We start from the raw sequence: 26,339 nt of genomic DNA, 5'->3' as shown, positions 1-26,339 counted from the left end.
CACACACCACACAAACTGCTGCCACACACACACCACACAAACTGCTGCCACACACACACACACCACACAAACTGCTGCCACACACACACCACACAAACTGCTGCCACTCACACACACACCACACAAACTGCTGCCACTCACACACACACCACACAAACTGCTGCCACTCACACACACACCACACAAACTGCTGCCACACACCACACAAACTGCTGCCACACACACCACACAAACTGCTGCCACACACACCACACAAACTGCTGCCACACACACACCACACAAACTGCTGCCACTCACACACACACCACACAAACTGCTGCCACACACACACCGCACAAACTGCTGCCACACACACACACACACCACACAAACTGCTGCCACACACACCACACAAACTGCTGCCACACACACCACACAAACTGCTGCCACACACACCACACAAACTGCTGCCACACACACACCACACAAACTGGTGCCACACACACACACACCACACAAACTGCTGCCACTCACACACACACCACACAAACTGCTGCCACTCACACACACACCACACAAACTGCTGCCACTCACACACACACCACACAAACTGCTGCCACACACCACACAAACTGCTGCCACACACACACCACACAAACTGCTGCCACTCACACACACACACCACACAAACTGCTGCCACACACACGCGGCAAGAACACTTCACACAATTTCCTCGTAAATTGTACGTTTTCTAGTTATTATTATATTTCTTCATAATACAGTGGATTGGCACTTCTATCAGGAACCCGGGGACATTTACTCCTCATAACTCAGGCCCCGCCTCCTAGGCTTTTCCCCAGGCCGGGGATTTTTTTGGGAGGCTGGTGAGTTTGCGCGTACCGAATCGGTTCTGTGTCTAGCGCGTCACCTGTTGCTATGCAGAGCTGAGCACAGAGAAGGCAGATTGGGCTTCCTCCGGACACAGCGCACTTCTCTCCGGGTAGAGGGCAGCACACAGGCAGGCGGTCACCGAGCAGTCCCCGGTCACTGAGATCAACAGGAAGTGGGAGCACCGGAAAGCCGCTTCTGGTTGTGTCAGAGTTTTATTACTGACTTCATGAAACCCCGACCCGTCTGTGAACACTGACAGCTGAACAATGGGCCCGACCGGCCTGCTGGGCCTCCTCCTACTACTGCACTGGCCTCAGGTAATGTCCCGGCAACAGGTAGAAGACCGGGGTCCGGGGACACCGCCGGGGGAAGGGGCATTGTTTACTACTGGCTGTTATTATGAGGTGTACTGGTATGTGACATGAAGCAGCTGTGTGATGGCATCTGATATACTGACAGCCATGGTGACTGGACTGAGTGTGACACTACCTGGTCTGTGTGTACTGGGAACACTGGGGGAGACTGGGATTGTAGTCACAGCCATCATTGTACACTGGTCTGTGTGTACTGAGAACCCTGGGGGATACTGGGATTGGAATTCATTGTAATTACAGCCATTATTGTGCACTGGTTTGTGTGTACTGGCAACACTGGGGGAGACTGGGATTTTGTTTACAGCCATCTTTGTACATCGGTCTGTGTGTACTGGGGGATACTGGGATTGTGTTTACAGCCATCACTATACACCGGTCTGGGTGTACTGGGAACACTGGGGGATACTGGGATTGTGTTTACAGGCATCGTTGTACATCGGTCTGTGTGTACTGGGAACACTGGGGGATACTGGGATTGTGTTTACAGCCTTCGTTGTACACCGGTCTGGGTGTACTGTGGGATACTGGGATTGTGTTTACAGCCATCGTTGTACACCGGTCTGGGTGTACTGGGGGATACTGGGATTGTGTTTACAGCCATTGTTGTACACTGGTCTGTGTGTACTGGGATTGTGTTTACAGCCCTCGTTGTACACCGGTCTGGGTGTACTGGGGGATACTGGGATTGTGTTTTACAGTCATCGTTGTACATTGGTCTGTGTGTACTGGGAACACTGGGGGATACTGGTATTGTGTTTACAGCCCTTGTTGTACACCGGTCTGGGTGTACTGGGGGATACTGGGATTGTGTTTACAGCCATCACTATACACCGGTCTGTGTGTATTGGGAACACTGGGGGATACTGGGATTGTGTTTACAGGCATCGTTGTACATCGGTCTGTGTGTACTGGGAACACTGGGGGATACTGGGATTGTGTTTACAGCCCTCGTTGTACATCGGTCTGTGTGTACTGGGATCGTGTTTACAGCCATCGTTGTACACCGGTCTGGGGGATACTGGGATTGTGTTTACAGCCTTCGTTGTACACCGGTCTGGGTGTACTGGGGGATACTGGGATTGTGTTTACAGCCATCGTTGTACACTGGTCTGTGTGTACTGGGAACACTGGGGGATACTGGGATTGTGTTTACAGCCCTCGTTGTACACCGGTCTGGGTGTACTGGGGGATACTGGGATTGTGGTTACAGCCATCATTATACACCGGTCTGTGTGTACTGGGAACACTGGGGGATACTGGGATTGTGTTTACAGCCATCGTTGTACACCGGTCTGGGTGTACTGGGGGATACTGGGATTGTGTTTACAGCCTTCGTTGTACACCGGTCTGGGTGTACTGTGGGATACTGGGATTGTGTTTACAGCCATCGTTGTACACCGGTCTGGGTGTACTGGGGGATACTGGGATTGTGTTTACAGCCATCGTTGTACACTGGTCTGTGTGTACTGGGAACACTGGGGGATACTGGGATTGTGTTTACAGCCCTCGTTGTACACCGGTCTGGGTGTACTGGGGGATACTGGGATTGTGTTTACAGCCATCACTATACACCGGTCTGGGTGTATTGGGAACACTGGGGGATACCGGGATTGTGTTTACAGCCCTCGTTGTACACCGGTCTGGGTGTACTGGGGGATACTGGGATTGTGGTTACTGCCATCATTATACACCGGTCTGTGTGTACTGGGAACACTGGGGGATACTGGGATTGTGTTTACAGCCATCGCTGTACACCGGTCTGGGTGTACTGGGAACGCTGGGATTGTGTTTACGGCCCTCATTGTACACTGGTCTGCGTGTACTGGGGGTTACTGGGATTGTGTTTACAGCCATCGTTGTACACCGGTCTGTATGTACTGGGAACACTGGGGGATACTGGGATTGTGTTTACAGCCATTGTTGTACACCCGTCTTAGCTTACTGGGGGATACTGGTAATGAATTAATTGGAATGGGCTGCTGTATCTGCGAGAAATGTGGGAAAGAAGTCACTGACCCTTTTTAAAAATACATCTCAGGACCATGTTGTTTTGCTCAGTGGAAAACGCATTCAGGTGCCGATATGTGGGGTTGCCATTAAAGTAGAAGTATGGAAATCCCCAAAAAATAAACATGCACACTCCCCTCCATGCTGCAGCATCTGTCCCACGTTGGCTTTAAGCCTGAGAACTGAGTGATCACATGACCACTGATCGCTCAGTTCTTGGGTTGCAGAGAGCAATGACTGTCACCCACGGAGGCCAGTACAGCAGGGACTGGAAAGGGTGGGGAGGGTGTATATATATTGCTCAGTTTTTTTAGCAAAAGTGCACAGCTGGTCTTTTCCAGGTAGATAGGCCCGGGTGTGCGTGCAGGTGTGATGGATTTCTGCACATGCGCACAAATTCTGGCAGCCACTGGACAATGGGCACGATACCACCTGCGGCATTTTTCCTCATGCCCAAAATCTACATGTACTCAGATGTGCCATAATTTAGTGTCTTGGTAACACACTGCCTCCTAAGCAGCAGGGCACGGCTTAGGCTGGAAACCAGGAAGTGCTGTCTTGTAAATGAACCAAAATGTAAACATTGTAATAGATTTTTCTATTAGGCTCCTTTCACACGGCCCACCTCCGTCGGCGGACTCCGTGCTGCTCAGCGGGGGATCGATCTGCCAATCCCTGCTAAGCAGGCGGATGACAGCTCTGTCTCCAATCTGTGTGCAGAGATGGAGCTGTCAGATCCCCGCTGTCCTCTATGGAGACATCAGATGAGAACGGACCACCAGCCACCCACAGCCCCTGTGCCAGCCGGTGGGTGGCCAGCCAGCCACCCACCACAGGGTGCCAGCCAGCTGCCCACAGCCCCTGTACCAGCCAGCTGCCCACAGCCCCTGTACCAGCCAGCCGTCCACAGCCCCTCTGCCAGCTAGCCACCCACCACAGGGTGCCAGCCAGCCGCCCACAGCCCCTGTGCCAGCCAGCCGCCCACAGCCCCTGTGCCAGCCAGCCACCCACAGGCCCTGTACCAGCCAGCCGTCCACAGGCCCTGTACCAGCCAGCCACCCACCATCACAGTGTGCCAGCCAGCCACCCACCACCACAGGGTGGCAGCCAGCCACCCACCCACCACAGGGTGCCAGCCACCCACCACAGGGTGCCTGCCACCCACCACAGCAAGCCAGCCACCCACCACAGGGTGCCAGCAAACCAGCTATTAAACAAAAATTAACATGTTCAGTACCAGATTTGTGTCAAAAATTGTCTTGATTTTTTAAAACTTTAAATGTACAAAATATTGGCTCAAATATTGGCTCATATGGGCTGATACCGATATGCGATGACCAAAATATCGGTATCGGCAACGAAAATCCGATATTGGTTGATCCCTAGACGGTGCTTCTTGGATGTTGGGCCTCTGTATGTGGCTAGGCTGTGTAAGGCTCGGTTCACACTTGTGCGATGCGGGAACGCTGCGAATATGCAGCGTGTTCCCGCATCACATCCGCACATCTGGCAGTTCATACTGCCATATGCAATACGCAGGGGGTGTCAATTAAAAGTTAACAACACCCCCAGTTTGATTGCATATCGCAGTGCGATCTGCAAGTACGCACAGAATCGGATCGCACAAGTGTGAACCACTGTGCGATCCGATTTTGATGCGGCTCCAAAAATGCCTCCTGTGCTACTTTGGTGCGGATGCAGTGCAAATTCAGCCATACAAAGTTTATGGCTGAAATTCGCACCGCACATCCGATCGCATGTAATGAAGGAGCAGTGCGCTCTGAATTACATGCGATCTCCGCAGCCGCACAAGTGTGAAACGGCACTTAAAGTCTCTCACGTGCTTCGCCATGCTCTGGAGGAGTAGAGGAATGTGTTTTGGGGTGTAGTTGCAAGTATTTATATGCTGGGGAATATAATCTAATAGGGAAAACCCTATTTTCCATCCGTCTGGATTTCACAGACCACATCGGATCGGAGAGCAGCGGGAGTCGGTGGACATGTTACCGCTGACATGCGCTGCTCCAGATGGGTGCGTGGAGCATCCGAGCAGGTCCCCCTAAAAAACTGACAGGCGGACCTGATCGGAAAGCCCGTGTGAAAGGGGCCTTTAGTGTCTCAAAAAAGGAGATGGGCCTTTGGTACATCAGGTGTAATCAATTTTCAATGATTGGCACCATAGACTTTTTATAACTTTCTCAAAGATCAAATACTATACACTTATTTGGGTTATCTTTAGCAAAGATATGTAGCAGTATAAATGTTGGCCAAACTTTATTAAAAAAAATGACGCATTTGGTAATTTTTTTTTTTTTTTTTTTAAATAAAAAAAATACCCAAATAGCACAAAAAATAAAAAAACCAGTATTGATTAAATACCACCAAAAGAAATCTCTGTGTGGGGGAAAAAAGGACACTCGTTTTATACGAGTACAGTGTTGCATAACTGAGTAATTTGTCATTCAAAGTGTGAGAGCACTGAAAGCTGAAATTCGGTCTGGGCAGTACCCAATAAAAGTGCCCTGTATTAAAATGGGTAAATACCACCAAAAGAAAGCTCTTTGTGTAAAAAAATTATGGGTACAGTGTTGCATGACTGCACAGTTGTCAAAGTGTGACAACGCCGAATGCTGAAAATTGGCCTGTGCAGGAAGGTGGTAAGTGAGTTAAACTGAAAGTGAAGGCAATTTTATTTTTCTTTCTCTTAACAGTACTTTGTGTTATCAGCGTGCCTTAGGCTCCATGTACACGGGACGTTAGAAAAAACGTGCTGCAAAGCTAGTTCTGACGCCGGGAAAAAGCAGCTGTTCAGTAGCTTTTTCCATTTGCGTTATTGCACGTTTGGCCACGTTGCTTTTAGCAGCGTTTTTTCTGCCTCCATTCAAAATCAATGGTTCCCTATGGGAACCTATTGATTTGAATGGAAGTCGCACCGCAAGTCGGATCAGGATGATCTGACTTGCGGCGCGACTTGCACTGTGAGAATCTTGAGGGGGAACTCCACGCCAAAAATGGGAAAAAAACTGCGTGGGGGTCCCCCCCAGGTTCCAAACCAGGCCCTTCGGGTCTGGCATGGAATTTGAGGGTAGCCCCCAGCCCAAAATCCATACCAGACCCTTATCCGAGCATGCAGCCCGGAAGGGCAGGAAGGGGGAGGGGACGAGCGAGCGCCCCACCCCCCCTGGACCAGGCCACATGCCCTCAACATGGGGGGGGGGTGTTGGTGCTTTTGGGCAGGGGGGGGCTCTAGTGTATGCAGTATGTCCGTGAAAAATCGGATACGAAAGATCGCGCATGATCTGAAGTTGCTGACAACCCGGAAGTCTAGGAACAAATGTCCCAAAAAAAAGAAAAATCGGACGAGAAATTTCGTGAACATTTATGCACTGTCGACTAAAAACCGTAATGAACGCTGAGAAGACAGAGAAAAATCGGAGGATATTTCGTCCGATTTTCGTCAAGTGTGTACGGCCCTTTATTGTCATATAACTTCATGACATGTTACTGACTTAAGGCCCTGCTGAAATCATAGGCTACATTTTTTTCATACAAGAGAACTATATCATGTGAGCATGGGCAAAGCACAGGATTATGTTAGTATTTGAATACAGGACCAATCAGAATTGTGGAATATTTTGTCAGTTCAAGTCAGGTAATCCAGTTACTTTATTTACACTTTAGCTTGCAAATAATAGTGCTGCGGATTTTCTGACATACCGTATCTACTCGAGTATAAGCCGACCCGAGTATAAGCCGAGGCCCCTACTTTTACCACAAAAAGATGGGAAAAATGATTGACTCGAGTATAAGCCTAGGGTGAGAATGCAGGGCGTCGGGCATGGTACAGGAGAATGCAGGGTGACTGGCATGGTACAGGAGAATGCAGGGTACTGGCATGGTACAGGAGAATGCAGGGTGACTGGCATGGTGCAGGAGAATGCAGGTTACTGGCATGGTACAGGAGAATGCAGAGTACTGGCATGGTACAGGAGAATGCAGGGTACTGGCATGGTACAGGAGAATGCAGGGTGACTGGCATGGTGCAGGAGAATGCAGGGTACTGGCATGGTACAGGAGAATGCAGGGTACAGGCATGGTACAGGAGAATGCAGGGTGACTGGCATGGTGCAGGAGAATGCAGGGTACTGGCATGGTGCAGGAGAATGCAGGGTACTGGAATGGTACAAGAGGATCCGGGGTTGTGGGCATACTACAGGAGATGCAGTGCTGTGGGCATGGTACAGGTGGACCATGCCCGCAGCACTGCATCCCTTGTAGTATGCCCGCAGCCCTGCATAATGGCAGGTAGTGCAGCTGTTTAACTTACCTGTTCCAGAGGCGCCTTCATTTTAAAAATGGCGCCGCCCGGCGCGACACGTCATTGCGCACGCGCACGCGCCGCCGCCGCTCGTATACTTTCGGCTATTCCCGGCCTCTCCCGAGCGGCGCGTGCGCGGTGACATGTATGTGCCGGGCAGCGCCATTTTTAAAGCTTAAGAACGTCGAAGCGGCCAGGGACTTTTTTTTTTTTTTCTTGACTCGAGTATAAGCTGAGGGGGACGTTTTCAGCACAAAAAAATGTGCTGAAAAACTCGGCTTATACTCGAGTATATACGGTAATATGCTACTTATCAAAGGTTTGGGCAACTATATTATATCCGGGCTACAAAATAATGCCAGGAGAATAAAAGCTGGTTAGACCAGTGGCCCCCAAACTGTGGCTCGGGGCCAGATGCAGCCCCTTTTTTTTGCTTTACCTAGTTCTTCTGGGACTATTTCTCCCACTGACACCAGGGATGGGGCACTATTCCCTCCACTGATGAGTACTATTCCTACCACTGATATCAATGATGGTGCACTATTCTTCTCACAGGCACCAATGATGGTGCACTATTCCTCCCACTGACTTGAATGATGGTGCACTATTCCTCCCACTAACTTGAATGATGGTGCACTATTCCTCCCACTAACTTGAATGATGGGACACTATTCCTCCCACTGACACCAATGATGGGGCACTATTCCTCCCACTGACACCAATGATGGGGCACTATTCCTCCCACTGACACCAATGATGGGGCACTATTCCTCCCACTGACACCAGTGATGGGGCACTATTCCTCCCACTGACACCAATGTTGGGGCACTATTCCTCCCATTGACTTGAATGATGGTGCACTTTTCCTCCCACTGACTTGAATGATGGTGCACTATTCCTCCCACTAACTTGAATGATGGGACACTATTCCTCCCACTGACACCAATGATGGGGCACTATTCCTCCCACTGACACCAATGATGGGGCACTATTCCTCCCACTGACACCAATAATGGGGCACTATTCCTTTCTCGGACACCAATAATGGTGTACTCATTCTCCCTTCTGACCCCAACTATGGGGTACTCATCCTCCCTCTGACCCAAATGATGAGGTACTTATCCCCCCTCTGACACCAATAATGGGGTACTCCATTCTTCCGTCTGACACCAATGATGGGGTACTCATCCTCCCATCTGACACCAATGATGGGGTACTCATTCTCCCTTCTGACACCAATGATGGGGTACTCATTCTCCCTTCTGACACCAATGATGGGGCACTATTCCTCTCTGTCACCAATGATGGGGCACTATTCCTCTCTGTCACCAATGATGGGGCACTATTCCTCTCTCGGACACCAATGATGGGGCACTATTCCTCTCTCGGGCACCAATGATGGGGCACTATTTCTCTCTGGGATACCAATGATGGTGCACTATTCCTCTCTCGGACACCAATGATGGTGCACTATTCCTCTCTCGGACACCAATGATGGTGCACTATTCCTCTCTCGGACACCAATGATGGGGCACTATTCCTCTCTCGGACACCAATGATGGGGCACTATTCCTCTCTCGGACACCAATGATGGGGCACTATTCCTCTCTCGGACACCAATGATGGGGCACTATTCCTCTCTCGGACACCAATGATGGGGCACTATTCCTCTCTCGGACACCAATGATGGGGCACTATTCCTCTCTCGGACACCAATGATGGGGCACTATTCCTCTCTCGGACACCAATGATGGGGCACTATTCCTCTCTCGGACACCAATACTATTCTTTCTGACACCAAGAGTGGGGCACTATTCCTCCCACTGACAGCAATGATGGTGATGATGGCACTATTATTCTTGGACACCAATAGTGGGGCACTATTCCTCTCTTGGACACCAAAGATGGGGCACTATTCCTCCCACTGACACCAATGATGGGATGCTTTTCCTCTATTGGACACCAATGATGGGGCACTGTGTTTCCCACTGACACCAATGATGGGGCACTGTGTTTCCCACTGACACCAATGATGGGGCACTATTCCTCCCTCTGACACCAGTGATGAGACATTGTTACCGAGGACGTTTTCTACTCCTATTGGCCACGGTCTGGCCCCTCTAATGTCTAATGGATAATAAGCTTGCCCTTTGTTTGGAGACCCCTGTTCTGCACCTGTGCTTTGTGTATATAGTATACCTTAGATTGTAAGCTCCTTGAGGGCAGGGACTGATGTGAATGTGCAAATGTATATGTAAAGCGCTGCGTAAATTGACAGCGCTATATAAGTACCTGAAATAATAATAATAATAGTAAAACGTACTATTTCTGAACTCTTCTGAAATCCATTAGGCTATTCTTGGTATACATGTTCATCTGGATACTGCATTAGGTATTACAGTATACAGTGCTTTGCATAAGTACAGGTGACTGATGCCAGTATTGTTTTGATTCTGGTGGTTTGGGCTTTTGCCAGGGCTTTAAATAGCATGCTCTGTCAGATACAATTTACAGGAATATGCATCAGAGGTAAGGGGTGAGGGCATATTTATACAGTTAATAGTTTGGAAATGTTGTAGAATATATTTATATTAGTTCACCTTTACCAAAAAAAACTGCCTAAGCGGGTAACGGGCCTCTGTAGATAAAAACATACTGTTTAGCTTTGACCAAAGTTAAAGCCCAGCTCCAAACTGAAAAAAAAACAATGATTTCCTTGCAGTTGGACTGTTCCTCCACTGCAAGGGTTGAGAACTCGATTTTGTCCATGGGAGAGAAGAGAGTTTACCCACTTGATCCTCTGCTCCCCCGGCAGGCTGCGATCCCCTCATGATCTGGTGGTGGACTGTCCCTTGGTGTCCTCATGTCCAGAGCAGGGATATGGACCCTGCTCTGGTCTTGATGTTGGGACCTTCAGAATGGAGGTGCAGAATCTGCAGGGACCAGCCTAGTCACAGGGAGGAGTAGAAGTTCAGGTAAGTATATTTCCTTTTATTATTCCTTTAGATGTAAATGAGCAATTAATCCTTGCAGTGCAGGCACAGCCCAAGTGGAAGGGATTATTTTTTTGCCTGGAGTTGGGATTTAAATATTACCCTTGCTATAGGTGTAGACCATTTACATACTTACTGAAGTCTGACTAAAAAACTCCCATCATCCTATCCTGTCTTGTTACTAGGATGTTGCAAGACACTCCCAGCCGATTTGAACCGTTTCGTATGCTCTTCATCTTACGTGTCGCCAGGGTGGATTTGATTCAAATCAACTCTATTTAAATAATAATTTTTAAAGAGCAACTTTGTCCCAGAAATGCTCCACCTCTGACCTGCTATTGACTCAGCGATGGTTCTATTCACTTTAATAGGATGTCTGCAGGCCCGGACTGGGACAAAAAATAGGCCCGGGCATTTTAGGCTGAGCAGCCCATTTTTTTTTTTTTTTTTTAAACAAAATGACTAATGATGAACAACTACCGGTTTCTCTGTTTTTTTAGTTATATTTAGCCTGCACATCCATGCGATCCGATTCTGCGAATCGCACTGCGTTTTGAAAACTGATTGCGGGGTGTCGTTAACCTAACATACACTCCAGAATCGTAAATGTCATCAGTTCAAAGTTAACCATGAATAATGATCCTATAATTATTGCTCTCATTCCAGTGTGCAGGGTCATATATTACACCTGTAGTAAAATCAAGGTTTTTGTTCACAGACGCCCCCAAAATGTGTATGTAGTTTCTTATGGTATTGGTGGGATAGGGGTGACATCCGTAGCAGTGGTGGTGGTGGGATAGGGATGACATCAGTAGTGGTGGTGGGATAGGGATGACATCAGTAGTGGTGGTGGGATAGGGATGACATCAGTAGTGGTGGTGGTGGGATAGGGATGACATCAGTAGTGGTGGGATAGGGATGACATCAGTAGCAGTGGTGGTGGGATAGGGATGACATCAGTAGCAGTGGTGGTGGGGATAGGAATGACTTCAGTAGCAGTGGGAATAGGAATGACATCAGTGGCAGTGGGAATTGGGATGGCATCAGTGGCAGTGGTGGTGGGGATAGGGGTGACATCAGTGGTGGTGGGGGATAGGGGTGACATCAGTGGTAGTGGGGATTGGGATGACATCAGTGGCGGTGGGGGATAGAGGTGACATCAGTGGCAGTGGTGGTGGGGGATAGGGGTGACATCAGTGGTGGTGGGGATAGGGGTGACATCAGTGGCAGTGGTGGTGGGGATAGGGGTGACATCAGTGGTGGTGGGGATAGGGGTGACATCAGTGGCAGTGGTGGTGGGGATAGGGGTGACATCAGTGGCAGTGGTGGTGGGGATAGGGGTTACATCAGTGGCAGTGGTGGTGGGGATAGGGGTGACATCAGTGGTGGTGGGGATAGGGGTGACATCAGTGGCAGTGGTGGTGGGGATAGGGGTTACATCAGTGGCAGTGGTGGTGGGGATAGGGGTTACATCAGTGGCAGTGGTGGTGGGGATAGGGGTGACATCAGTGGTGGTGGGGATAGGGGTGACATCAGTGGTGGTGGGGATAGGGGTGACATCAGTGGCAGTGGTGGTGGGGATAGGGGTGACATCAGTGGTGGTGGGGATAGGGGTGACATCAGTGGTGGTGGGGATAGGGGTGACATCAGTGGTGGTGGGGATAGGGGTGACATCAGTGGCAGTGGTGGTGGGGATAGGGGTTACATCAGTGGCAGTGGGAATAGGAATGACCTCAGTGGTAGTGGGGATTGGGATGACATCAGTGGCGGTGGTGGTGGGGATAGCGATAACATCAGTGGTGGGGATAGGGATAACATTAGTGGCGGTGTTGAGGATAGGGATGATATCAGTGGGAATGATGAGGATAGGGGTGACATCAGTGGCAGTGGTGGTAAGGATAGGAATAACATCAGTGTCAGTGGTGGTGGGGATAGGAATGACAATGTCCACTGCCACCGATGTCATCCCTATCCCCACCACCACCGCTACTGATGTCATCCCTATCCCCCCCATCACCACTGCCTCATGGGAGGGGGGGAGAGATCAGACAGAGGAATGGCAGTGGGAGAGATGGGATCAGGCAGAGGTATGGTGGTGGGAGAGATGGGATCAGGCAGAGGGATGGAGGTGGGAGAGATGGGATCAGGCAGAGGGATGGAGGTGGGAGAGATGGGATCAGGCAGAGGGATGGAGGTGGGAGAGATGGGATCAGGCAGAGGGATGGAGGTGGGAGAGATGGGATCAGGCAGAGGGATGGCGCTGGGAGAGATGTGATCAGGCAGAGGGATGGAGGTGGGAGAGATGGGATCAAGCAGAGGGATGGAGGTGGGAGAGATGGGATCAAGCAGAGGGATGTTGATGAAAAGATGGGATCAGGCAGAGGGATGGCCATGGGAGAGATGGGATCAGGCAGAGGGATGGCCGTGGGAGAGAAGGGATCAGGCAGAGGGATGGCCATGGGAGAGATGGGATCAGGCAGAGAGATGGAGGTGGGAGAGATGGGATCAGGCAGAGTGATGGCGGTGAAAGAGATGGGATCAGGCAGAGGTATGGCGGTGGGAGAGATGGGATCAGGCAGAGGGATGGAGGTGGGAGAGATGGGATCAGGCAGAGGGATGGAGGTGGGAGAGATGGGATCAGGCAGAGGGATGGACGTGGGAGAGATGGGATCAGGCAGAGGGATGGAGGTGGGAGAGATGGGATCAGCCAGAGGTATGGCGGTGGGAGAGATGGGATCAGGCAGAGGGATGGAGGTGGGAGGGATGGGATCGGGCAGAGGGATGATGGTGGGAGAGATGGGATCAGGCAGAGGGATGGCGGTGGGAGGGATGAGATCAGGCAGAGGGATGGCGGTGGGAGGGATGAGATCAGGCAGAGGGATGGCGGTGGGAGGGATGAGATCAGGCAGAGGGATGGCGGTGGGAGAGATGGGATCAGGCAGAGGTATGGCGGTGGGAGAGATGGGATCAGGCAGAGGGATGGCGGTGGGAGGGATGAGATCAGGCAGAGGGATGGAGGTGAGAGAGATGGGATCAGGCAGAGTGATGGCGGTGGGAGAGATGGGATCAGGCAGAGTGATGGCGGTGGGAGAGATGGGATCAGTCAGAGGGATGGCGGCGGGAGAGATGGGATCAGGCAGACGGATGGCGGCGGGAGAGATGGGATCAGGCAGAGGGATGGCGGTGGGAGAGATGGGATCAGGCAGAGGGATGGCGGTCAAAGGGATGGGATCAGGCAGAGGTATGGCGGTGGGAGAGATGGGATCAGGCAGAGGGATGGAGGTGGGAGAGATGGGATCAGGCAAAGGTATGGCGGTGAAAGAGATGGGATCAGGCAGAGGTATGGCGGTGGGAGAGATGGGATCAGGCAGAGTGATGGCGGTGGGAGAGATGGGATCAGGCAGAGCGATGGCGGTGGGAGGGATGGGATGAGGCAGAGTGATGGCGATCGGAGGGATGGGATCAGGCAGAGGGATGGCGGTGGGAGAGATGGGATCAGGCAGAGTGATGGCGGTGGGAGAGATGGGATCAGGCAGAGCGATGGTGGTGGGAGGGATGGGATGAGGCAGAGTGATGGCGGTCGGAGGGATGGGATCAGGCAGAGGGATGGCGGTGGGAGAGATGGGATCAGGCAGAGTGATGGCGGTGGGAGAGATGGGATCAGGCAGAGCGATGGCGGTGGGAGGGATGGGATGAGGCAGAGCGATGGCGGTGGGAGAGATGGGATCAGGCAGAGGGATGGAGGTGGGAGAGATGGGATCAGGCAGAGTGATGGCGGTGGGAGGGATGGGATCAGGCAGAGAGATGGAGGTGGGAGAGATGGGATCAGGCAGAGGTATGGCGGTGGGAGAGATGGGATCAGGCAGAGGGATGGCGGTGGGAGGGATGAGATCAGGCAGAGGGATGGCGGTGGGAGAGATGGGATCAGGCAGAGGGATGGAGGTGGGAGAGATGGGATCAGGCAGAGCGATGGCGGTGGGAGGGATGGGATCAGGCAGAGCGATGGTGGTGGGAGGGATGGGATGAGGCAGAGTGATGGCGGTCGGAGGGATGGGATCAGACAGAGGGATGGCGGTGGGAGAGATGGGATCAGGCAGAGTGATGGCGGTGGGAGAGATGGGATCAGGCAGAGCGATGGCGGTGGGAGGGATGGGATGAGGCAGAGCGATGGCGGTGGGAGAGATGGGATCAGGCAGAAGGATGGAGGTGGGAGAGATGGGATCAGGCAGAGCGATGGCGGTGGGAGGGATGGGATCAGGCAGAGAGATGGAGGTGGGAGAGATGGGATCAGGCAGAGGTATGGCGGTGGGAGAGATGGGATCAGGCAGAGGGATGGCGGTGGGAGGGATGAGATCAGGCAGAGGGATGGCGGTGGGAGAGATGGGATCAGGCAGAGGGATGGAGGTGGGAGAGATGGGATCAGGCAGAGCGATGGCGGTGGGAGGGATGGGATCAGGCAGAGAGATGGAGGTGGGAGGGATGGGATCAGGCAGAGGGATGATGGTGGGAGAGATGGGATCAGGCAGAGGGATGGCGGTGGGAGGGATGAGATCAGGCAGAGGGATGGCGGTGGGAGAGATGGGATCAGGCAGAGGTATGGCGGTGGGAGAGATGGGATCAGGCAGAGGGATGGCGGTGGGAGGGATGAGATCAGGCAGAGGGATGGAGGTGAGAGAGATGGGATCAGGCAGAGTGATGGCGGTGGGAGAGATGGGATCAGGCAGAGTGATGGCGGTGGGAGAGATGGGATCAGGCAGAGGGATGGCGGCGGGAGAGATGGGATCAGGCAGAGGGATGGCGGCGGGAGAGATGGGATCAGGCAGAGGGATGGCGGCGGGAGAGATGGGATCAGGCAGAGGGATGGCGGTCAGAGGGATGGGATCAGGCAGAGGTATGGCGGTGGGAGAGATGGGATCAGGCAGAGGGATGGAGGTGGGAGAGATGGGATCAGGCAAAGGTATGGCGGTGAAAGAGATGGGATCAGGCAGAGGTATGGCGGTGGGAGAGATGGGATCAGGCAGAGTGATGGCGGTGGGAGAGATGGGATCAGGCAGAGCGATGGCGGTGGGAGGGATGGGATGAGGCAGAGTGATGGCGGTCGGAGGGATGGGATCAGGCAGAGGGATGGCGGTGGGAGAGATGGGATCAGGCAGAGTGATGGCGGTGGGAGAGATGGGATCAGGCAGAGTGATGGCGGTGGGAGGGATGGGATGAGGCAGAGTGATGGCGGTCGGAGGGATGGGATCAGGCAGAGGGATGGCGGTGGGAGAGATGGGATCAGGCAGAGGGATGGCGGTGGGAGAGATGGGATTAGGCAGAGTGATGGCGGTGAGAGAGATGGGATCAGGCAGAGCGATGGCGGTGGGAGGGATGGGATGAGGCAGAGTGATGGCGGTGGGAGAGATAGGATGAGGCAGGCTGTCACATCACATGTAACAAGCAAACTGGCATGCCGCACGGCACATGTTTTCTATTAGCAGTGACTCACTGCTGCTAGAAAACATGTGCCATGCGGCATGCCAGTTTGCTTGTTACATGTGATGTGACAGCCAGGTGCACATTTTCAACTTGAAAATGTGCACCTGGCTGTCACATCACATGCAACAAGCAAACTGGCATGGCATGATGGCACATGTTTTCTAGCAGTGACAGCAGTTCCAGAGCAGTCTGACCAGAACACTGCTCTGCCGGTGGAGGCCAGCCCAGAACCACAAATCCCAGCGATGACACATGGTGTGTTGTTTCCTTTCCTTACCTTGTTGCAGCAGCCGATGTTCTTGTCTCTCCCTCTGTCAGTGTCTGGCTGGCTGTCTGCGGTGCGGTGCCGGCGACTTCCTTCCCGCTTCTTGCCGACAACAAGCAGGGGGTCCCCGGCCTCTAGCTCCACCCCCTTCAGCCTTCAATCACCTGACGCCAGTCCACCCCTCCTGAGCGCCGCGGATGCCGCTGCGGAGCCGGCCGCAGTGAGCGGCGCTGGGCTCAGCTCAGCATCAGCACGGCTGCCAGCTGAGCCCAGTGCTTAGGAGTGAGTGGCGGGGAGTCGGGGACAGCAGCGGACGGCCTTCAGTCTCCGCGGAATCGGCCGCGGAGAGGCCAGCAGCGGCAACCGCCATTATCGGTACACAGTCCAGACATAGTTACACTGTCTGTCTGTGACTGCACTTCATGCGCCCGGAGCGGAGGCCTCGGCCCACCGGGCATATGCCCGGTCTGCCCTATGGTCAGTCCGGCCCTGGATGTCTGTTGAAGCGGCAGTGACAAAACAAGGTGAGGGACGTAGCAGGAGCAGGTGAGTGGATGCCCGCTAACAGGCACTGCCTTGATGGATCTGAAATGACAGGTGCTCTTTAAAGACTCATTCTTGCTGGTAGTTAGTGTGAAATTGTGAATTCATCAATGCAGTGCATGTTATCTCCGCTGGCAGTGCTTGGTTTAATTGAATGAGTTTACCAAAAAATGTAAATATTGCAGAATATACAGCCTCATGCTAAATAACTAAGCTCCATTTCATGCTGAATAAACAAAATTATTAATGTATCCTAATAAGTAAACTATCTTTAGATATATTAGACCAGGGCTCGACAAACCCCAGGCGCCAGGTCGCATTTGCAACTAGAATTAGCGACCTGGCGCCTGGGGTGCCCTGCAGGAGGTGTCCTGTCCCTTTTGCGCCCCCACCTCCTCCCCGAGTGCACGGACTTCCACGCCGTCCGAAAATTGAGGTCCCAGCTTTTCGGCCTTTTTCTGTGAGATGAGAGAGGCTTCCAATGGGGAACTGGCGCCCTCTTGTGGATGAGATGAGAGGGAAGTTTTTGCAGGCTTCATCTCCCTGTCCAGTTACCTTTGCTTAAAGGTAAGTGGACAGGGAGTGTGGCTATTATTATTAATTTTTTTTTCTAAATTTAAAAAAAAAATAAAAATTTTTTTCTTTTTTTTTTAATTATTAAAAAAATAAATTTCTCTGTCGCTCATTGACAGATGCAGTCCTCTTGATTAATATCAACTTGGGTTATACTGCCCTCTACAGGAGTAGGACACTAGGCAGAAGGAAAACATTCTGGCCACACCTTAGGGGCAGTCCCAGAGGGTATATCCTCTCTCTCTCTGCTACAGGAAGTCAGTTTTTTCTGTCTAGTTAGGAGTAAGGACCTAAGTTCCTTGCTGGGATCTTTGGTCCTGGCAAGATTTTTTTAGAAAAACTTTTTTTAGGCAGCTTTTGTCTCCAGTTGTTCCTGTGAGATCTTCAAGCAAGTATGCTGAAACTGGGCGACGGGCTGGATGTTGAGATCCAGTGTTCACCCCAGTCAGCCTACGAGCGTGTGCAGGCCCTAGCTCCGCGCTGGGTCGGCCGTGACATAGTCCCACTGGACGGGGACTGACCCTGCGAGTTAAACGTCTCGCCGGGACGCCGACGACCAGTTGGGAATTGAGTCACGGCGTCCGTAATGGTCGACAGCCCCCCCACCTCGGTGGAGAGGGGTTCTGTCAGGAGTTGGCACCCGCCTGTCACGGTATGGTGAGTAAAATGTTCCCCCTCTCCCCCTGACGGGTTTGTTGGTGGACGCGGGCCCCTCCCTGGGATAATCGAACCCTTATTATCCTGGATCCCCTCTATCCTATAACAGGTGTCACAGATCCCCCTCTTGAGGGTGATTTAGTGAATAAGAACCAGGAGGCTTGGTTTGGGAGCTGACTATCGGTAGTCACTGTATGAGGGGCACTGTAAAGGGACCATGACTGAAGTCAGTGGCTGGCATTACTGTTAGGATGGCCATGTAAGAGGGTGATAGCATCCTACCTGATACATAAGATTGCAATACAGGCCGATGCCTGTGCCTGGACTACCGCCATCCGCAGGCCGCCATCCTCCCACAGGCCGTACACCTCTTGCAGGCTGCACAGGCCGATAGCTACCTTCCGCAGGCCGCTGCCATCTTTCCACAGGCCGCCGCCATCCTCCCGCAGGTCGGGCGGGGCCGCCATCTTGGCGTAGCCTCGTGTCTCCAGCATGGGGGCGGCCATTTTGGAGATGACCAGCTACCTCGAGGAGTAGCATGGGAGGAGCCGGAAGGTGTGTAAAGGGGCGGAGCCGCCTCCTTTACCCGGGAAAACGATCCAAAAGACTTCCTGTCTGTAAGAGACAGTGCTGAGAGCATGTTGATAGAAACTTCTGTGCATCAGGTGGTGAGCCTTGGGGTCTCTCTCTCTCTCTGTGGGGTCCAAAGCAGGTACACTGAGGGGCGCTGTTGCGCTGGGGGATTACAAAAAAAAAAAGTTTTTTTCTTTGCTGGCAAGTGTCTTGTATAATCATGGACCCTGCCACACATGTATCCCCACCTGATCCCCTTGAGGTGGCCGCAGGACCCTCCAGTACCCCACTTGTGATTGATGCATTATCAGCAGTTTTGGAGTCTTTGGTATCCCGGGTGGAGGTGGCCTGTCAGGGACGGGGGTCAAGAAAGGGACCCCCGCCTACCCCTATTTCATCTGATACTTCAGATACGGATTCTGAGCTGGTCACTGCAGCTGCAGGTCCCTCTTCTGGGGCTGCTGTCTCAGGTAGTACGGTCTCCTCAGACAGTGAGGAGGACGTTTCTGCCTCCGCCATAGCGCAAGAAGAAGCGTTGGTGGACGCACTAGTTGTCTGCCCGGGAAACCTTAAGACTTGAGGTTACACCGGCAGAGGTAGCTGAGACTGAAATTCCTTTTGGTACTAGCAAGCCTACCAAGATGGCAAAGGTTTTTCCCTTGCCCAAATGTTTTGGTAATAAAATTAAAGAGGAATGGGATCGTCCGAAACGAACCCTTGCTATTTCCAAACGCATTGCTAGGCGCTATCCGTTTGAGGAATCCCTCCTTAAAAAATGGACGGTACCACCAGTGGTGGACTCACCGATTTCCAGACTAAATAAAGCCACTGTTATCCCGTTGGAGGACGCTCCGTCCTTTAGGGATCCGGTGGATCGAAAAGTGGAAGCGGAATCCCGCTCCATTTTTTCCCTGATAGGGTCAACCTTCAGGCCAGTGGTTGCCATTGGTTTAGTTTCACAAACATTGACAGAATGGTCCAAATTGTTACGCCGTGACTTAAAGGGGAGAAGTATCCCCCCGGCAGCATCCGATTTGATGGAGCAGATTATACAAGGACTACAGTTCGTCTGTGACGCCGCCCTGGACGCCACTTCCTTGTTAAGGCGTGCATCGGTGTCAGCAGCGGTCCTCAGACGCGTGTTGTGGTTAAAGTGCTGGTCGGCGGATCAAGGTTCCAAAAAAAAAGCTTTGGCTAATCTCCCTTTTCAAGGGGATCGCCTGTTTGGGGCCACCTTGGATGAGATTATAAAGGATCTCACTGGGGGCAAGAGCACTTTTTTTGCCACAGACTGCTAAAGGTAAAGGACCTCGTAACAGGCGAGGACCTTCCTTTTCTGCTCATAAAAAGTTTGTTCGTTCCGCTGGGGCGAGCGATAAGGGCTCCAAAGCCCCTTCAGGGGGTTTCAAAGGGCGCTGGTCGGGTAAACAAAAGTCCGGCTCAGCCAAACCTGAAGATAAAACCAATACAGCCTGAAGGTGCGCCCCCACCAATCTCTGGGGTGGGGGGACGTCTTCACCGGTTTCCGGATCCATCGCTTTCCAGAATCCCGGACAAAGGGGTTCGCGAGGTCATACGGTCGGGATACAAGATCAAGTTTCGATCACATCCACCGGTGCGATTCTTCCCTTCAAACATTCAACTATCCCCGGATCGCTTAAAAGCTTTGCGGGGGGCAGTAATGGACTTGATGCAACAGGGAGCGGTAGTTCCCGTTCCTTGAGCAGAACGTTTTCTTCACTTTTCCCAAAGATCATTCCTAGTTCCCGCCAGGAGCTGGAAGATTCAGTGAACGATTTGGATGTTACTATCCTTCAACTGGTCGTCCCTTCAGACTTGCATGAGGATCCTGGGACTGATGGTGGCCTTCTTAGAGGCAGTACGGTATGCCCAGTCTCATACCCGAATTCTTCTAAAGGAGATTCTTTTCTAATGGAATCGGAATCCCGATTCCCTGCACAATCGGATCCGGTTGAGCGAGCGGACCAGGGAATCTCTGGTCTGGTGGCTTCGGTCTCCAATGCTCAGCCGGGGGAAGTCACTCCTTCCGATAGAATCCAGGTTTCCGATAAATGTGTTGGAACTGAGAGCGATCAGACTTTGTCTGATTTACTGGACCGAGCAGCTCCAGGGCAGCCCGGTTCAGATCCAGTCAGACAATGCCACGGCTGTGGCTTATGTCAATCACCAAAGGGGCACCAAGAGTGCCCTGGTGGACATAGAAGTGGCCAGCATTCTTCAGTGGGCGGAACGGTTTGTTCCGACTCCCTCCGCGATATTCACTCCGGGGGTGGAAAATTGGCAGGCAGATTATCTCAGCCGTCAGATTCTGGATCAAGGGGAATGGTCTCTTCATCCGGAGGTATTTCACCAGTTGTGCCTTCTTTGGGGCACCCCGGATGTGGATCTGTTGGCATCTCGGCTCAACAGGAAGGTGCAGAGGTTTGCAGCTCGCGCCCGCGATCCTTTAGCGGACGCAGCAGATGCGCTGGTTGCCCCGTGGGGGCAGTATCCACTACAGTATGCCTTCCATCCTCTCAAGTTACTGCCGAAACTTCTTCGCAGGATAGAGGTGGAGGGAATTCCAGTTATCCTGGTAACTCCGGACTGACCTCGTCGAGCCTGGTACGCCGACTTGGTGAGGCTGGTCGCGGACGCTCCTTGGAGACTTCCTCTCAAGGAGGATCTGCTGTCTCACGGACCGATCTTCCATCTTGCTTTACAATCGCTGGCTTTAACGGCCTGGCCATTGAGACCCAGGTGCTGAAGGACAAGGGATTGTCAGCTTCAGTTATTCCTACTCTAATTAAAGCAAGGAAGGCGACTTCCAGCAAAGTCTATTATCGCACATGGAAGGCTTATATTGCGTGGTGTGAATCTCTTAGATTTCCTCCACGTACCTATTCAGTGACCCGAATCTTGGCCTTTCTGCAACAGGGGGTTGAGCAGAAACTGTCCTTGAGCACTATCAAGGGTCAGGTTTCAGCGTTACCAATCTTCTTTCAGAAACCTTTGGCTACTAATTCCTTGGTGCGGAATTTCATCCAGGGGGTGCGACACCTGGCTCCGCCAGTGCGCGCACCCTTACCGCCCTGGGATCTTAATTTAGTGTTGTCGGTTCTGCAGAAACCTCCCTTTGAAGATATTAGGGAGATTCCCTTGCTTACGTTATCCCAGAAGGTGGCCTTCTTGGTGGCTATCACTTCTGCACGCAGGGTGTCAGAACTGGCCGCATTATCTTGTCGTTCCCCATATCTGGTGGTTCATAGGGATAAGGTGGTTCTTCGTCCGAATTCATCCTTCCTTCCTAAAGTGGTTTCAGAGTTTCATCTGAATGAAGATATTGTATTACCTTCCCTGTGTCCTAAGCCCAGTCATCGGGAGTTTGCGTTACATTCCTTGGATGTGGTTCGGGCAATCAGGGTATACCTGAAAACTACGGACTCGTTTCGTAAAACGGATTCACTTTTTGTGATCACGGATGGCCCCAAAAAGGGGTTGCCTGCATCTGCCGCGACTATCTCCAAATGGATCAGACAGACGGTGGTACAGGCTTATTCTATTAAGGGTCGGAATCCTCCGTTCCCTGTTAAGGCGCACTCCACTCGGGCGCTTAGTGCTTCTTGGGCCTTCCGCCATCAGGCGTCAGTGGTCCAGGTTTGCAAGGCGGCTACCTGGTCGTCGATTCATACCTTTACAAAATTTTATAAAGTTGATGTGTTGGCATCAGCGGATGCCTCTTTTGGCCCCAAGGTTTTGCAGGCCGCAATTTGAGGAGACCGTTGGTCTACCTCGAGGGTTTTTTTCTGTTGGGTTTTCAGTTGAGTCTCATCCTTTGGTTTGATGAGCCTTTAAGACTTCTAGTCGGCACCGGTTGGGCCTTCTGGATTTAAATTTTGATTTCTGTTATCCCACCCCTCATTTGTGGCACTGCTTTGGGATGTCCCAAGTTGATATTAATCAAGAGGACTGCGTCTGTCAATGAGCGACAGAGAAAAATGGATTTTTGTAAAATCTTACCGTAAAATCCTTTTCTCTTAAGCTCATTGACAGACGCAGTACCCGCCCCTCTACTTTTGAGCTGGGTTGGGTTAAATTCTCTAACACTGCTTTGTGACATAACTTCCCCCCTCCTTTGAAAACGTCATCTGTGACGAAACGTTGTCAGGGCACGGCGTACTGACGTCATCCAACAGCGATCTAGAGAGTGCGGGCGAGCGAAGCCGTCCGGCCGGCGGCTGCACATTCCCTGCCTGATTTTTCGTTTGCACTCGAGGATTTGTCCCAGAATTCTTGGTTGGACCTTGACTAGTGATTTCCATACACACTTGACTGAATTAAAGTCTGGTAAGAGGCGACCCCTACTGGTGTTTTTCTGACATTGCATCCTGTGTCACTTGGAGTTACTTATACACACTTGCCTTTACTTGATTTTGGTAAGAGGCTTGTCTAGCTGGTGATGGTCCAAGCACTTATCTTTAATATTGTTAACATTCACTTGGGTTTATAAGATAATTTGGTCTGGTAAGAGGCAACTCCAACTGGATATTTTTTGCACTTTATCTCACATTTGTTTTGGTACGGTTTCACACTCCAAAAAAAATTTTTCCTAGCTATCTTGGTGGTAGCTTTTTACACTTTTCCCAATTTCTATTATAAGTCACACTCAAGGTGATACTATTTTAGTCGTTGGGTTTTACGCTATTGCGTTTATTTGTATTTTTACATGATCCAATGACCTCCGAGTTCACTGCTTACACGGGCCTGGATCTTCTATCAAATTGACAAGATTAAGCATATCCGCTTCAATTTTACCTCAATCTGGTAAGCGTACACTCTTAAGGGAGTCGGGCTCAGGACCTTACCAAGGATACTTTCCATTTGTTATCAACATTGGGACTTTGTGGACTTTATACCTCCATAGATCATATTAGCGCAACTTAATTTACATATTGTGACATAACTGACTTCCTGTAGCAGAGAGGGAGAGGATATACCCTCTGGGACTGCCCCTAAGGTGTGGCCAGAACGTTTTCCTTCTGCCTAGTGTCCTACTCCTGTAGAGGGCAGTATAACCCAAGTTGATATTAATCAAGAGGACTGCGTCTGTCAATGAGCTTAAGAGAAAAGGATTTTACGGTAAGATTTTACAAAAATCCATATATATATATATATATATATATTTTTTTTTTTTTTTCCCAATTATTATTATTATTATTAATAAAAAAAAAGATTTTATTTATATATATAATTTTTTTTTCCTCATTGCCATGCCACAGCCGAAGGCCCCTTTCACACGGAGTGTCTGATCAGGTCCGCCTGTCAGTTTTTAAGGCAGATCTGATCGGACCCTTCATTCTCCTCTATGGAGCATTAATCTGCCGCCATCTGATCCTGTCAGAATGGTGGTTCTATTTTCTATCCATCCCGTGGATCGAATCAGATGGCATCGGATGGACAGTCTGTTTCCATCCAATTGCGCTATAGAGGACAGTGGGGTTCTAGTCGTATTTATGTGTAAATTTAGTATCCGTTTTATTAAATAAAGCTTGGTTGTTAGTTTAAAAAAAAAACAAAAAAACTGGCTCCTAACTTTTTTACCTGGCTCCTAGATTTCAGGCAAATTTTGTCAAGCCCTGGATTAGACCTTTACTCCAAAAGCATTTTATTAAAATTACCGTAATTATCAATCGATAGCAATCGAAATCCTATTTCAATTTTAAATAAACATTTTTTTTTTTTTTTTTTATCATTGATTTTTATCCACCCTGCGTGTCGGAGTAGATCAGAGCTCAGTGATGCTGTGACAGAGGAGATATTTGAGAACACATGTGCGGGGTTTGAGAGCCTGCTCCTGTGATGATTGGAGTGACTAGCAATGGCTAGCAACAAGGCAGCATATGACAATGGCATCTCTGGGAGTTCTTCATTCAGGTTTCAGGGTGTGCATAAATGGTCTACACCTATAGCAAGGCATTATTCTACTTTATTCTAAACTGTACAGTTTGTTTTTATCTCCAGGTGAACTAACCCTTTAATTCAGATTGTCATGTATTCTCTTTTTTGTTTGTTCTTCTGCGAGGAATGTTTGCATTGCTTATTCTTTCCAACTGCAAAACATCATGTATACTCTCTTTATGTTTGTTTTTGTCTGATTGCAAACCAAGCTTTGTTTGTTTTGTAGATATATGCAAGCAAAGGAATTTTGCGTTCAGCTGTCATTGAGGAGCCTTCAAAAGCAAAGGATTACTGTATTACATATAATTCAACATGGACAACACTTCCGCCAACCTATACAAACGCAGTAAGTTTTTGTTCTGTTCAATGTTAACAAAAAAAAAAACGTTCTATTTAGATTAATATTGTACAGTACTGATACTGCTGTTCATAGGTGGTAAATGAACCACTAAACGTTTTGGGTAGCTCCTCACAGCACACTTTTTTGAGCTCTTGTTCTGTTTATTGCCAAAAAATCACTCTTCTTTTCAGAATGACCCTATTTAGATGGGAACTTAGGAAGAATTTTTAATATGAAGAGGTTTTAGGATTCAAACTTCAAGTGGGCAACTTCCGATTAAATATGATTTTGTTGTGTTTGGGAATATTTGCATTACAAGGAATTCAAGTAGTTTATACTTTGTCATTTTGTCTCTAAACTTGCTTTTTTTTTTGTCTGCTGGACATCTCTATCTATAACTTTCTGCATTCTCTGCATGCTTTGCTGCAGCCTCTCTGCTCATTCCCTGGTCTCCATCAGTTGCACCAAATTTGTATAAATGGAAAGGAAGGAGAGAATGCTTAGGAGTTGTGTTTTTTTTTTTTTTTTTTAGTCCATGTACAACTTTATATTCTACATAAAAATATCAGATTAATATCAGAGAAATAACAGGTTGAACTGGATGGACTATTGTCTTTATTCAACCTCACCTACTACTACTACTATGTAAGAATATATTGCAAAATGTAGTAATAATTTGAATAATGGATTCCAGGCATAAGTAACATGCCGTTATTGAGTTCTTGAGGAAGGTGGGGTTCAGGTTGTCCAACATCCACAGAAGACTACATACACCGAAGAATACAGCATGTTTAAAGAGGTGACACCATTGACGAGCAATGTGCAAAAGAGGATAACGTTTAAGGACGAAGAAATCGGCCTAGAGGACAAACGCCGAATCGAGAGAGACCATCAACTGTGTCCACTAACACAAATTGGCAGCAAGTGAACTCAATGACAGCATGTTACTTTTGCTTGGACTCCATTATTTTATCTGCAATGAAAAAGAAGAGGAGGAGTTACTATAGAGGAAGCGTTACTCTACCAACATGTAGAATTTGAATAATCTATGCAGGATAATAAAAAAAAAAAAACAAGGTTATGCCTACTTTTGTGTTCAGTACAGCCCTCAAGTGAGCAGGCATGCACAGTAGGTATCTGATCTGATCCCATTTGATGGAAATTTCCAGTCTATGGGATATATAGAGTGTGCTCGTATCTGCTCATTACGACTCTGAGGACTTCCAAATATGACGAAACGTGTAAGACGGATCTTGGAATGCATGACATGAGAACGTAGCGCCCGTCTTTGAATTTGTTTGTTGTGCTTGTTTTTTTTCATCCTTGCTTGAGTGTAGTTCTTATGAATAGAAAGTGTTAGACATACACTAGCAGTCTCTGTATGGATGGA

The 26,339-nt window shown here is 50.1% G+C and overlaps 1 protein-coding gene across 2 annotated transcripts in view; it reads left to right on the top strand.

Moving 5' to 3' along the window:
• Positions 1 to 1,054: 1,054 nt before the first annotated feature.
• The window catches only part of SPPL2A (signal peptide peptidase like 2A), a 128,970-nt gene continuing 103,685 nt past the window's right edge, over positions 1,055 to 26,339 (top strand). For both annotated transcript variants that reach the window (XM_082254036.1, XM_082254035.1), the window contains exons 1-2: positions 1,055 to 1,187; positions 24,836 to 24,955. In XM_082254036.1, coding sequence (XP_082110162.1) covers positions 1,137 to 1,187; positions 24,836 to 24,955 — 171 coding nt within the window. In that variant the 5' untranslated portion in view covers positions 1,055 to 1,136. The remainder of the gene's footprint in view (positions 1,188 to 24,835; positions 24,956 to 26,339) is intronic.

This window comes from Pelophylax lessonae (assembly GCF_965119305.1).
Source record: "Pelophylax lessonae genome assembly, chromosome: 4".
Taxonomy (NCBI): domain Eukaryota; kingdom Metazoa; phylum Chordata; class Amphibia; order Anura; family Ranidae; genus Pelophylax; species Pelophylax lessonae.
Note: the sequence above shows the minus strand (reverse complement) of the source record. Positions and strands in the feature narration are given on the sequence as shown.